The sequence below is a fragment of the Rhinolophus sinicus genome, linkage group LG05 (genome assembly GCF_036562045.2).
Source record: "Rhinolophus sinicus isolate RSC01 linkage group LG05, ASM3656204v1, whole genome shotgun sequence".
NCBI lineage: Eukaryota > Metazoa > Chordata > Mammalia > Chiroptera > Rhinolophidae > Rhinolophus > Rhinolophus sinicus.
The window spans coordinates 84,292,687-84,305,458 of NC_133755.1; the positions used below are offsets into that span (position 1 = coordinate 84,292,687).

The window sequence follows — 12,772 nt, forward strand, 5'->3', positions numbered from 1 at the left end:
GTTGCTTACCGCCCGTGGCAGTCGGGTGAGCAGAGAACAGTTAGACAAGTTTTATAAAAATTGCAAAAGAAAGGTGGAAAAACAGTTACAAGATTATTATGCTGCCCATGGACTTAAACAAAAGGGCTGCAAGCTAGAGAAAGTGAAACAAGCTGAAAACGAAAAAATTCTCCCATCTGCCGCTTCTGCCGCTTCTCCGGCAGAGAGAGAGAAGGAGGGAGGGGGCGCAAAGTTGTTAGAGGGAGTTCTTAAAGTTAACAAAGAGCCTGTTTGTCAGGAAGCTCCGGTCGAGCACCGGGAAGATTTAAACCCTCAGGATCAAAAAAAATTAAAAGATGAAGCAGCCAAATATGATAGGGACAAAAACTCTCCTTTAGTGGCTATGGCTCAAGGAGACGAGCAGCCTGCAGGCACTGCACTCTCTTTTGCAGATCAGCTAAAAAAGATTCAGGGACAGCTGATTGAGCTTAAAGTTGCTGTGGACAGAGGAAATTTGGAGTTCCAGGTGACAGCAGTGAGGTGGGAAAGATGCTCAAAACACTCAGCGATGTATACTGAAGAGCACGCACCTCCTGGGAACAGCCAGCAGAGGCCGTGGGAAAAGGGGAGACGCTCTTCTCTCTGGGGAAGTTACTGCCTGCTTGCTTCCTCTTGAGAGCATCATCCCTTGCACAGAGCCCCTTCACCCTGAGGTGGACATGACAGATAAGAGTTTACAGCGTTACTTTCCCAAGGGTATTAGCACCTTCTCAGGCTCCCACCTTTCCATTGCCTCCCCTCCCTTCTCAGGGCTAAATCACACTCTCTTCCAGGACTCAGCTTAAAGATCTCCTCCTTCAGGAAGACTTCCCTGACTCTCCACCCTCCAAGAGTTGGGACTCCTACAGTGTCCCCCAGCACTTCCCCCAGCACCCATTATACTGGGTGAAAATGGTCCTGAGTGACCCAGCCCCTTAGGCTGGGAGCTCCTGGGAATGAATATGGGCTGTGTCTTGCTTTCCACGGTCTTCCATATGTGGAGACAGAGCCAGGAGAGCAGTTTCCAGGCTCTCGACCTCACGTGGAAAGGTGCTGGCTCAGGTAGTAGATGGCCATCAGCTGTAACTGCTTAGCCATTAGCTACTAATATAACTGCTGCGGCTACGCTGGCAAGGGGGTGGGTTGGTTGGCGGAGAAGCGGACAGTGGATTGCGGATCGTGTTGATCCTACTTCCTGTGTCTCCAACCGAGCTGCCAGCGAGAATATAGTGGTATGAACTCCCTATCCATGGCTCCGTGGGTGTTCCTATTGGCCTCACCATATCCTGCATTCTTGTGTGGGGAGCGGGAGCTGAGACCCTGCATGACACCACACTTCCTAGCTTAGGCTCTGCTACACAGTAGACACTCAGTAAAACTGGTGAAGAAAGGGAGGATGGAAAGCTGGAGCTCTTCACAGGGGTGGGTGACAGCTCTCAGAGTATTGCCCTTCCCGGGGACACCTGCACTGTCCCAAAGCCTTGTTTCAGGCTTGGGGAGCGCGGTGTTTCTAGTGTCTGCAGCTGCTGTGAGGGGAAAGGGTTAGGAAGAGGAAAGGGACAAGGAAGCTGAAATTGGATCCTTTGTGGGTATTTTCCCACCTGTGACTCTTTACAGTCCTCATGAGAGATCCCAGAAATGAGTGAGAGAAGAAGGGAGGAGGAAGAGGAGGCCAAAGAACTGTAGGAATTTGCCCCTCACCAGCCCATCCACCGTAACCACCATTTGGAAAACAAGGAACAACCGGCTGTTCTCTTCTGCTGAGGGTCTGTGTTACTCATTCCACAAATATTTGTTGAGCATTTGCTATGTGCCAGGTGTTGTTCTAGGTGCTGGGAAAACAGCAATGAAGACAATATGGTGCTCATATTTTCGGGGCTGGGGGAGATAACTATTTATAGTAAGTCAGGTGATAATATGTGCTATGAAAAAGTAAAGCAGGATAAGTGGGTTAGAGAAGAATGGGGTAGTGAGGGGCTGCTTCACATAGGTTGGTAGGAAAGACCTCTCTGATGACTTTTGAAACAAAAGAGGAAGCCAGTGGTTATCTGGAGTAAGAATATTCCAGGCTGAAGGAACAGCAAGTGCAAAGGTCCTGAGGCTGGACTGTGCTGGGTATGTAAGGGGAATTGGAGGAGGCCAGGGTGGCTGGAGCAGGAGGGAGGACAAAGTGGTTAGAAAGGAGATTGGAGGGATGATAAGGAACTGAATCACTTAGCATCTAAGTGAGTAGCGGGAGTAGAGAAGAGATATGATCTAAGGTTTCAAACAGGAGCCCTTCAGCTGCTGGGGAGAGAACTGACCATAAAGGGAACAAGGGCAGCACTGGGGAGACCAGTTAGGACACTGCTACTGCAATAGCCTGGGCATGGTGATGGTGATGGCTTGGACTAGGGTGACGGTGACCTGAGTCTGCTTTGAAGACGAAGCTGATAGGGTTTTTGGGGGTTGGGTAAAAGCTGAGAGAGAGAGACCTGTGTCTTTGACCTGAGAAAATGGAGGGTAGAGGTGGGAAAGACTGGGAGCCAGGGCGGTTTTATGGGAGAAAACCACGACCGTGAGTTAGGACAAGTTTTGAGATGGCTACCGGGCACTAATGTAGAGGTGTAAGTAACATGGACTAGATATCGATTGCTGTGTAGCAAATTACTCCAAAACTTAGCAGCTTAAGAGAATGCATGTTTATTTTGTCACGGTTTCTGTGGGTCAGGTACCCAGGTACGGCTTGCATAGGTACTCTAGCTGTAGTCCAGGTGTTCAACCAAAGCTGTGGTCACCTCATGACTTGACTGGGGGGGGATCTGCTTCCAAGTTCACTTATGTGGCTTTTGGCAGAATTCAGGTCCTTGGGGGCTGTTGGCTGGACATGTCACTTCCTGGCCATGCCGCTCTCTCCATCCTGATGCTCCTAACATGGCCGCTGGTTTCCCTCGGAGAGAGCAAGCAGCACCGGCCACCGCCTTTTGTAACCTAATCTTGGAGGTGATATCCCATCACTTCTGCTGTTCTTTCTTTGTTAGATGAAGGTCACTGGGTCCAGCCCACCTTTAAGGGGAGGTGATGACTGTGAATACCAGTTGGCATCATCGGGAACCATCTTAGAGGTGCCTGCTATAGCAAGGAAGCAATTGGATCTAGTGCCCAGTTCAGGGAAGAGGTCCAGACTGGAAATGTCATATGGCGGTTATCGCAACGGGCCTGGGTGAGGAGAGCTGGGAGAGAGAGACATAGGAGAGAAGGGGACCAGCGACGGAACCCGAGCACTGCAATGTTTGCAGGTCAGGGAGACGAGAAGGAGCCTGCAAAAGTGATGGAGGGGGAAGGCCAGCAAGGGAGGTGGAGAACAGAGAGTGGCAGGCTTGGTATTCCATAGGCCAAAAGAGAAAACTGTTTTCAGGACAGGGAGGGATCCGCTGGCCAAAAGCCACTGAGAGGCCTGGCAAGAGAAGGCGGGGGAATGAACATAGTATTGGGCAGTGTGGAGATCACCATGCTCAGTGGAGTGAAGGGGGTTCTAGAGAGAATGGGAAACCAGGAAGTGGAGGCAGGTGCAAACACGTTCGAGAAGTGTTGGTGTAAAGGGGCGCACAGCCTTGTATCTGAGCGTTTTAAGTTTTCCTGCATCAGGAAGCTCTTAGCTGAGCTGGTTCTTGGAACGCAGCTTCTTCCTCCACCTCTTCTAGTCACAAGTCTCCAGTATCACAATCTCACCTCCACCACCTCAGCTGGGATGGGGAATCATAAAGAACCCTGGTGTGCTCAGGTTTCATTTTTTGTTTCTGGTACCAACAAGTCACAGTCATGCCTTGTGTGACTAGGGCAGGGACCCACACTATTAGTCCTCAGTCATCAGCTTGAGGCTCCCTGAATCTCAAATCAGCTATCCCCAGAGGATCTGGCCAAAGCCTTAAACAGCGCTAAGCAAAAACTTATTGCTGACTGCCATCTGGTGGTCATTTTGGGAACTGGCCTGGATCCAACTCGCACAGGGTGATGGGAAGAATTGAGTGAACTGTTAGAATAGTACCCGGCACTAATTAAGTGTTCAGTAAAAGTGGGCTACTGTCATTATGCTCATGGTTGGGGGGAGTGTGGTCAAAACAATGTCCTTTGACTTCACTCCCAACATTTTTGAAGGAAAAGGAAATATCCTAAAAGGAGGTTCCTCTTTTTTATCTTGGTAAAAGTAAGAGTGCTTCAGGGAACCAAGTAGGACATTCGTGTATGAAGTCAGATGATCTGGATTCAAATCCTGCTTTTGCTACTGTGTGACCTTGATGGCATCACTTAAGCATTTTGAGTCTCAGCTTCATCAAACCATAAAATGGAAACATCAGGATTAAAACTACACAAGGTGGTGAATGTAAAGAGCTCTCAGCAAAAGATGCTCTTCATTAGTCAACAGCAGTGATATGCCAGCTCTCAACGCTGTGGTGCATTGTTTTAAAATAATCGTTCTCGACTGGGGACAACTTTGCCCCCAGGAAACATTTGGCAATGAGATATTTTTGGTTGTGACAAGGTTGCTTGTGGCATCTCGTGGGCAGAGGCCAGGATGCTGCTAAACATCCTACAATATGCAGAACTGCCCTCCCTACAAGACAGAATTATCCAGTCCAAAATGTTAATAGTGCTTAAATTGAGAAATTCTGGATCTTTCTTTTTGCCATGTTATGAACCAACACGAGGAACTGCTTTCTGAAAAGTATGAGGCACACAGAGTGATGCATGATGCTGGAAAAGTGTTCTTTCAGAGGTTATATGCAGAAGTCAAACGAGGCTCCAAGGGCAGCTGGATGGCTCAGTTGGTGAGAGCGCGAGCTCTGAACAACAGGGTTGCCAGTTCGATTCCCATAAGGGCCAGTGAGCTGCGCCCTCCACAACTAGATTGAAGGACAACAATTTGGAGCTGATGAGCCCTGCAGAGACACACTGTTCCCCAATATCCCCAATAAAATTTATAAAAAAACAAAACAACGATGCTCCATATTACATTACTGTGTGTCCAATATGGTAGCTACGAGCCAGTCAGCCAAATGTGGCAACTGACATTAAAATAAATGAAAATTGAATAAAATTCCTGGGTTGTAATAGCCACACTCCAAGTACTTAGTGACGATATGTAGCTAGTGGTCGGCACAGAGACAGAACATTTCTATCCACACAGAAATTTCTACTGCACAGCACTGCTCTAAAAGGACTCAGCAAGACTCAGCAGAACCAGGCAATTGTGGACAATCAATTCCCAAGAGAAAAATTAGAAACTGAGGACATGCAGAGAGGAGGGGACCATGAGAGACAACAGCATGCACCAATGAGATGGCTAAGCAAGCGCAAAGGCAGTATGTAATTCAATGCGAAAACATTGGTCCGTGAAACCCTCCCACCGCCAAGAATCACTCTTAATGTGAGTAAAACTCGAGAACCCCAAAAAGGCAAGCAGAATCAACAGAAGGCAGCCAGGGAAAGGGGGCTCCATTGTTGGGGAGCACTGTCCCCTTCTCTTTCTTCTTCCTGGCACGGTTCAGTTTAACTTGCGGTACAACGTTCCCAGCTCACCAGTTGACCACGAGTAGTCAATTGTACTGAGGGAGGAGCGTCTGCGGCGGCTGATCTTGCCGGAAGTCTTGGGGGCCTTATAAAGGGTGTACGTATATTTGATGATAAAGGGCAGACAGAAGAAGTGCAGGAGCATTCTGGAGATTTGGAAGATCAAGTGCATGTAACTCAGCTCCTTGAACTGCTCTTTGATATTCTTGTTGATGAGCAAGACCATGGAGAAGCTGGTGAGCTCGTAGGCGACGATCCACAGGGCGTAGCACAGCAGCCCCACGTAGTTCCTGGTGTGGCTGCAATACAGGAGCAAGAAGCTGACCATGATGGTGAGGGTAGCTAGGCCAGTGCTGATGTTCTTTTTGTGAATGAGGACCCAGGAGTCTACCCCAGGCTTTGCGTCCATGTAGATGCTGAACTGGGCCTCGTAGTCAAGGATTATAACCTCGTTCAAGTCAAAGATGAGGAACTGGATGGTGCTGAGGATGGAGAAGATCCCCACCAAAAGGGAGAACATCTTGTCACTCATTTTATGCTTGTTTTACCAGACTATCTCCTGCAGAAAGAAACAGAAAACATCGTGGAGAGATGTAACAAGATGGCAGAGCCAGCCCCCAAATTCCCCAAGCCACTCGATATAAATGGGGGAGCTCAGAGTAATCATGGCTTGTGGACATGGACAGGACACTGGATGGGGACATGGGGTCTGATCCCTGCTCAGGTGACCACATCATCAGGAAGCTCCCAGCTCTGCTGCTCCGGCTGGAGCTGTGCTTTAAGGGAGCGAAAAGGGTGCTCCCGTCAGCGTCAGGTTGTGGGAATTAGGAAGGTCCTGTGTCTGGAATAACGATAGCGTCAGTCCTGGGCTCCTCTCTGGGATGTTTGCCTGTCTGAAGTCAGGAAACTAGTGTGGCTCCCCGGGGACCTGGAATCATCCCGACCCTCCCCCAGACGCCCTGTCTTTCCTTCCAAGCCCTCAGGAATGAAATTTCCCTGCTTTGTTCCCTGGGCCTGACCCAGACTTGTCCCAAGTCAGGGTTCAGCCAGCAGTGTGTAGAATGGGGTAAGGTTCCGACATTCTATCTTCTCTGCCCAGGGCGAAGTTGCCTTAACAATAAGCCACCACCAGCAGGCAGACCTCCAGCTGCAACCTAGGTTAGACCTGAAGTGTAGAGGCTGGCTGGAGCCACGAGGACATGCCTAGAGCCCAGGCAGACCCTGCTGAGGGCATGTCTATTACAGAGGGCCCAAAGCTGGGATAGGCTGGGCCCCAGTGTAAACAGCCCTCCCAGCCCAAATCACTGTACCGGCTCCCAAGTCGGACAACTCCAGAACAAAGCTCCCTCCTCTTCACTGATGGCGCTGCGAGGGGAGAGGGAAAGGAGACAGTCACACACCAGGAGAACATGCAGTCCTTGAGTTGGCATGCTTTCAGTGGTTGGAGGCCTGACGTGGCCTCTTTCTGAGGTGACTTTGAACAGGGTTCCGGTTTAGTCCTGTCAGAGCTCAGACGGGCTGCCATCAACCTCCCTCCAGCCTTCTCCTCACTCACTCTATCATTCTCAAATATTATTTTCTTTTTATTTTGTCAGTAGCAGTCTTTTTATTGTGGTAAAATGTACATAACACATTTTACCATGTAACCCTTTTGAAGTGTACAATTCAATTCAATGGCATTAAGTACATTCATATTGCGCAACCATTACCACCACCCATCTCCAGATTTTTTATATTCCCCAAGAAACACTTTGTACTCAGCGAATACTAACTCCCATTCCCTGCTCTCCCCAGCCCTTGTGAACCACCATTTTACTTTCTGTCCCTGTGAATGGGACGACTCTAAGTACCTCCTAGAAGGGGAATCACACAGTATTGGTCCTCTTGTGTCTGGCTTATTTCACTGAATCTAATGTTTTCAAGGTTTACTCCAAATATTCTCATACCTTATTCCTCATTATCCTCCCAACTCTGTATGACTGCAAAGTTTAGTCCTTGATACACAGACCTCTGGCTGCACCCGAGCCCCTGAAAGGTCCCAGGTGGGGTGGGAGAGGCAGGGTGCTGGCGGTGGAGGGCTGTGCTGACACTGCCCTGTCCCCACCACCTGAACCTGCTCACAGAGCAGCCACTCCCCCAGGGTGCTCTCCTGTACCAACCCCAAAACAGGGCCCAAACCACACAGGCTTAATATTGTTGCAGATTTCAAGTCAATGTCTTTATAAATCCCATTGTTTCCGCATCCCTGCTGTCCCAGCCTTGGTTTTGGTCCTGTCATCTCCCTCCTGGGTCACTGTAATAACCACCTAACTTTTCTTTCTGCCTCCTATTGAGTTCGTCTGGTACATTCTATTCATTCAGTGCTCATTCTGCAAACATCTACTGAGCATCTAGTATGTGCCAGGTACTGAGCTCGGTACTAGAGATACACAGGTAAACATTCTGGTGAGGAAGTTAGACAAATTAAAAAAACAAATGAAAAAATGCTGTTTTAAAAGTTTTTTAAGGAAAAGAAAACTTACAGTGCAATGTGATAAATGCCGTGGAGGAAGTGGTGAGCATCCTCAAGATGTAACAACAAGATCTAATCCAGAATGTGACTCAGAAGAGGCTTTTCCAGAGGAGGCAATCATTGAACTTGTGTCTTGAGGGGTGTGGGTATTGACTGGGCAGAGAGGGAGGAACTTCATCCCTGGCAAATGTTTAACATTTGGGGATTGGGGCTGTGAGAGGTGGAATGAGAACCTGGGTAGAGGGGGGCCCATTCACTGAGGTGGGGAGCCTGGTGGCAGGAGCACACTTAAGATCAGGGTGGGGGACATGAGGCGGAGGACAGCTTGGGAAATGGGTGGTCTGAGTTCCCCTGGGACATCCAAATAGACTTATCTACTCTGAAGTCACCTCCAGCAAACAACGTAGAAACTCAGAGAGAATCTGAGCCTTTGTTTTTGAAATACAGCTTTGCTGGATACAGGAATCTTTGTTAACAGTGGGTTCTTGAAAGCACTTTCAATATGTTTTACTGCCTGCTGGCCTCCATTGTTTTTGCGGAGAAATCAGCTGTTAATCTTATTGGGATTCCCTTATAAGTGACAAGACATTTTTTTTCTTGCTGCTTTCAACATTTTCTTCTTGTTTTTGACTTGAGCACTTTTACTAGGCAGTGTCTGTTTGTGGATCCTTTGTATTCATCCTACTTGGAGTTTGTCAGGCTGACGATATGTAGGTAAGAGTCTTTCAATAAATTTGGGAAGTTTTCAGTCATTATTTCATCAAATATTTTTTCTGTTCCTTTTTCTCTCTCCTCTCCTTCCAATACTACCTTTATGCATATTTTGGTTGCTATGCTTAATAATGTCCCATGTTCCTCTGAGGCTCTGCTTATTTTTCATCATCTTTTTTTCTCTGTTATTTAGATTGCATAATCTCTGTCATCTACCTTCAAGTTCACTAATTCTTTTTTCTGCCAGTTCAAATCTATTGTTGAGCTTCTCTAGTGGATTCCTCATTTCAGTTATTACACTTCTCAGCTCAAGAATTTCCATTTGGTTCTTTTCTATAATTTCTATCTCTTTATTGATATTCTCTCTTTGATGTGACATTGTCATTATATTTTACTTCACTTCTTTAATCATGGTTTCCTTTAGTTATTTAAAAATACTTGTAATGGCGATTTTAAAGACTTTTTCTGTGATATATGGTATCTTCTCACTCTTACAGGAAGTTTTTGTTGCCTGCTTTTTTTTTCAGGTGTGTGGGTTATATTTCATTTTCTGTTTCTTTGCATGTCTTGTAATTTTGTTTGTTTTGTTAGAAATTGGGTGTTTTAGATAAGACATTATAGCAATGTTGGGTACAGAGACACCCCAACCCTCCACCAGACTTGTTATTGTTATTTTCTTGTTTAGTAAATGACTGGATTATTTTAGTAAATTAAATCCTACCCACCCCCAAACCCAACATTGCACAGTGTGAAGGTTCTGATGTTGCTTCTTTGGAGGTGCAGCTTTTGGTATGCCCCTAGTCACTCCAGGATGATAGTGGTTTTGGCAGAGCCCTTTCCTCTCTTTTCCTGACTATATCCCCACTGTTAAGGTCCATAATTGCTGGCTGATTGCTGTATTGTTTTCAATAATATCCTGGCATAAATTGCTCTACAGACTAATTCAATCAAATTTGGGCTGTTTTGAAGGAATAGTTCCAAAAGTCTCTTAAACCATCTTCATTGTTTTCTATTCTTTTTTCTTTTTGTTGTTCCGTTTGTGTGATCTCTGCTAACTTGTCTTCTAAGTCGCTGATTCGATCCTCTGCTTCATCTAACCTGCTGGTAATTCTTTCAAGTGAGTTCTTTATTTCAGTAATTGTGTTCTTTAGTTCTAGCTGGTTGTTCATTATGATTTCTCTATCCTTCTTTATATCATCATTAAGCTCCCTAAACATTCTTATCATCAGTGTTCTGAACTCTGTCTCTGATAGGTTGGTTACCTCTGTTTCATTTGGTTCCACTTCTGGAGGTTTCTTCTGTTCTTTTATTTGGGACATGTTTCTTTGTTTCCCCATTCTGGCTGACTCTCTGTGTTTGCTTCGATGTGTTATGTAGATCCCCTAGGTTCTTAGTTTTTGCTGGGTTATCTTATGTAGTATGTGTCCTTTATATTTGACTTGCACCACTTCTTTCTTCTCCTCTGCGTGTCCTCCAAAGGTGACTCTTGTGTATATTGTCCTGTTAAAGTTGATCTTTAATTGCTTTTAGCTTGTGAGTAGGTGGGTTTGACTTCTAGGCTGACTAGTTGTGAGAGTTGGCTCTGCCCACAGCAGGATGTTCTGCAGTGTGAAGGTTGACCGCTTAAATGAGGCTTGGCCTCTATGGGCTCTTGTGCCTGTAGAGGATTCCCTCTGGGTGGGTCACTTGTAGGTCAAACCTGGCAGTACTCTGGTTTGGTCTGGAGTTGGCCTCTGGATGTGTTGAATCTTGTGCCTCTTGAGCTGGGCCCTTCAAGTAATTCTTGTACGAGTCTCTTAGTTGTTCTGTGTGATGAGCAGAGAGTCCTTTGTTGGGTTATAGATGTTCAGTTTATGGTAAGCTCCGGAGGAGAACTCAAAAAGTCCTCTTGGCTGCTGCCATTCCTATGATGTCACCGATGTTTGCTTAATTTGTCTTCTATCCTGGCTTAAGCTGCTCTCACAGTTTCTAAATCTGAACGCAAAGTGTAGTTTCTTTTTTTTTTTTTTTTTAAGATTTTATTGGGGAAGGAGAACAGGACTTCATTGGGGAACAGTGTGTACTTCCCAGATTTTTTCCAAGTCTATTTGTTGTCCTTTCAATCTTAGTTGTGGAGGGTGCTGTTCAGCTTCAAGTTGTTGTCCTTTCAGTCTTAGTTGTGGAGGGCGCAGCTCAGCTCCAGGTCCAGTTGCCGTTGCTAGTTGCAGGGGGCGCAGACCATCCCTTGTGGGAGTTGAACTGGCAACCTTGTGGTTGAGAGGATGCCCTCCAACCAACTGAGCCATTCGGGAGGCAGCTCAGCTCAAGGTGCCGTGTGCAATCTTAGTTGCAGGGGGTGGAGCCCACCATCCCTTGTGGGAGTCGAGGAGCCGAACTGGCATCCTTGTGGTTGAGAGCCCACTGGCCCATGTGGGAATCAAACCGGCAGCTTTCAGTGTTAGGAGCATGGAGCTCCAACCGCCTGAACCACTGAACCGGCCCCAAAGTGAAGTTTCTTGATCTGTGATAATGTGTAATAGTACTGTCTTATATGGTTGGCTAAGTGATGCATAACTGCAAAACCCTCAAGGTCAGGCCTCAAATCTTATACTTTTGTTGCATCTTCCTCCAGTGTCCAGACACAGAAAAGTTTAGCAAGTACCTTTTGATTAACCAGTAAGTGTCTTTTGCACTATTTGACAAATTTGGAAAGGGTGGCATTCAAAACAGAAAAGGAAGAATGATTTTTCTCTATTTTTATTCTTTTACTTATCTGGAATCTAGCATAGAGGACACAGGGAGAAAAACTATAGCACAAAGTCACCGACAGAATCCTTTATGCAATCTGAGGTACACATACAGATACACCTCTCCCAGGGTTACATTAGAGAGCTCCAGGTTGAAGGCTGATGAAGACATACTGAGGTGAAAGGATTGCCTGACTGCAATTCGCTTCATTTCACTCCCTTGCCCTTTTTATTTTGACCAGGAAGGGGGTACTGACCAGAAAAGGAAGGAGAACTCCAGGAGTGCTTGATAAATGACAATGTCCTTTAAGTAACCATCCTCTGTGAGCAGGATTTCTCTCCACATTGGCCAAAAGGGTGGCAGTAGGGTCTCTACTTGAATAGACCAGCAAAGTGAAAGAGATGGGAAATAGAGCTATTATGAGAACCTGGGAGATCAACTGCTCAGAGCAGAGAAAAGGGCCAACATTATTCATTATAGTGGCGGGTAAAGTTGATTATCTTTGATTTCCGCCGTGGGAACTCTCTACTGCCTGCAGAAATACGTCTGTTGTAGAAAATTATATTGCCCTGGGCTTTACTTTTGTAGATTATGTGGGCATAAGTGATGACAAAGAACATCCAGAAACAGTGCATGAATACACGGGACACCAAGCCAAACCAGCGCATGACTCTGACCTCCCCAATGCTGGTGTCGTTGTTGGTAAGGATTTGTAGTACGATGTTTACAGTTTCATAGAAGAAGATCCAGATGGTGTAGATCACCAAGCCCCTGCACATCTGGGTGTATACTGAGTATATGAGCAAGCAGCTGATGATGATGGTGATGCAAGACAGGAAGAGGACGATATTCAAACTCCAACAGATGAGGAACTGACATATCAGGAGAATTACGCTCTCGTTCCATTGGTCAACTTCAGTGCAATTGCTGCTCCTCAGTGGCTTGTGTTCGAAGATGAGGTACATGTCAGTGGCTACGATGGTAAAAACCCCTGCTAACACGGTGCCTGTTTTGGCGGTCATCCCACACCAGTGTTTCTGTCTCATGCTGAGAATGCCTGTGGAGACAAACAATATAAGGGGGAATTCTGGTTCCTATCCATATGGCAAATTAAATGACCAGGGTGTCTGCCTCCAGTCCTAAAGGAAATGACAGAGAGAAATATGAAACCAGGAAATAACTGTAGGAAGACAGAAGACTATTTACAATTGATTGGGAGTGGGAGTGGGGAGGAGGGAGGATGCAGTCTAGTGG

The 12,772-nt window shown here is 46.5% G+C and overlaps 2 protein-coding genes across 2 annotated transcripts; both read right to left on the reverse strand.

Moving 5' to 3' along the window:
* Positions 1-4,862: 4,862 nt before the first annotated feature.
* TMEM217B (transmembrane protein 217B) lies at positions 4,863-6,103 on the reverse strand. The gene has a single exon (XM_074333990.1). The coding sequence runs from the start codon at positions 6,098-6,100 to the stop codon at positions 5,543-5,545; it is 558 nt and encodes a 185-aa protein (XP_074190091.1). The 5' UTR covers positions 6,101-6,103; the 3' UTR covers positions 4,863-5,542.
* A 5,600-nt stretch (positions 6,104-11,703) lies between these two features.
* TMEM217 (transmembrane protein 217) lies at positions 11,704-12,564 on the reverse strand. Its single transcript, XM_074333991.1, has one exon. It carries the CDS (start codon positions 12,562-12,564, stop codon positions 11,986-11,988), a length of 579 nt encoding a protein of 192 aa, XP_074190092.1. The 3' UTR covers positions 11,704-11,985.
* Between the last annotated feature and the right edge of the window lie 208 nt (positions 12,565-12,772).